Source organism: Trypanosoma grayi (genome assembly GCF_000691245.1).
Source record: "Trypanosoma grayi strain ANR4 Tgr_2687_V1, whole genome shotgun sequence".
Lineage (NCBI taxonomy): Eukaryota > Euglenozoa > Kinetoplastea > Trypanosomatida > Trypanosomatidae > Trypanosoma > Trypanosoma grayi.
The window spans coordinates 1-383 of record NW_008828305.1 but is presented as its reverse complement, the minus strand read 5'-3'; the positions used below and the strand labels follow the sequence as shown (position 1 = coordinate 383).

General features: G+C 49.3%; 1 protein-coding gene across 1 annotated transcript; it reads right to left on the bottom strand.

Annotated features, from left to right (window-relative positions):
* On the bottom strand, positions 1–383 carry DQ04_26871000 (hypothetical protein; the record flags this gene model as incomplete). Its single annotated transcript, XM_009318351.1, has 1 exon — positions 1–383. A coding segment is annotated over one exon (383 nt), but the record flags the coding sequence as incomplete, so codon positions are not given.

The window sequence follows — 383 nt, the reverse complement described above, 5'->3', positions numbered from 1 at the left end:
TGCCACTCGGAAGATTGGGTGCAAACGATACACCCATACCATAATACGGATAGAGTGTAAAAAAATTCGCACGGGTCGCACCGATGCGCATGAAGTCCATGCTCTTATTGGTCGTCAGAGGAACGTCAAAGTCCTCGTCCCCAGAAGGCCGCGTGATGACCAATTCCCAACGCCCTGAAGCCACCCCATGATCAGGAACGAATGTAATTTTATTGTTTTCAACATCAAGAGTCGCCGGCCACCCAGTAATGAGGTCTCCTTTATGATAGTACGAGGCGGAGAGGTCCAAACCAATCAGTGTTTGGTCATTGTTCACTTTACAGGTGTAGGTGTTGAGCAAACCACCGAGTATAACGCCGGGAAAGCAGTTCGTGAGTGTCACC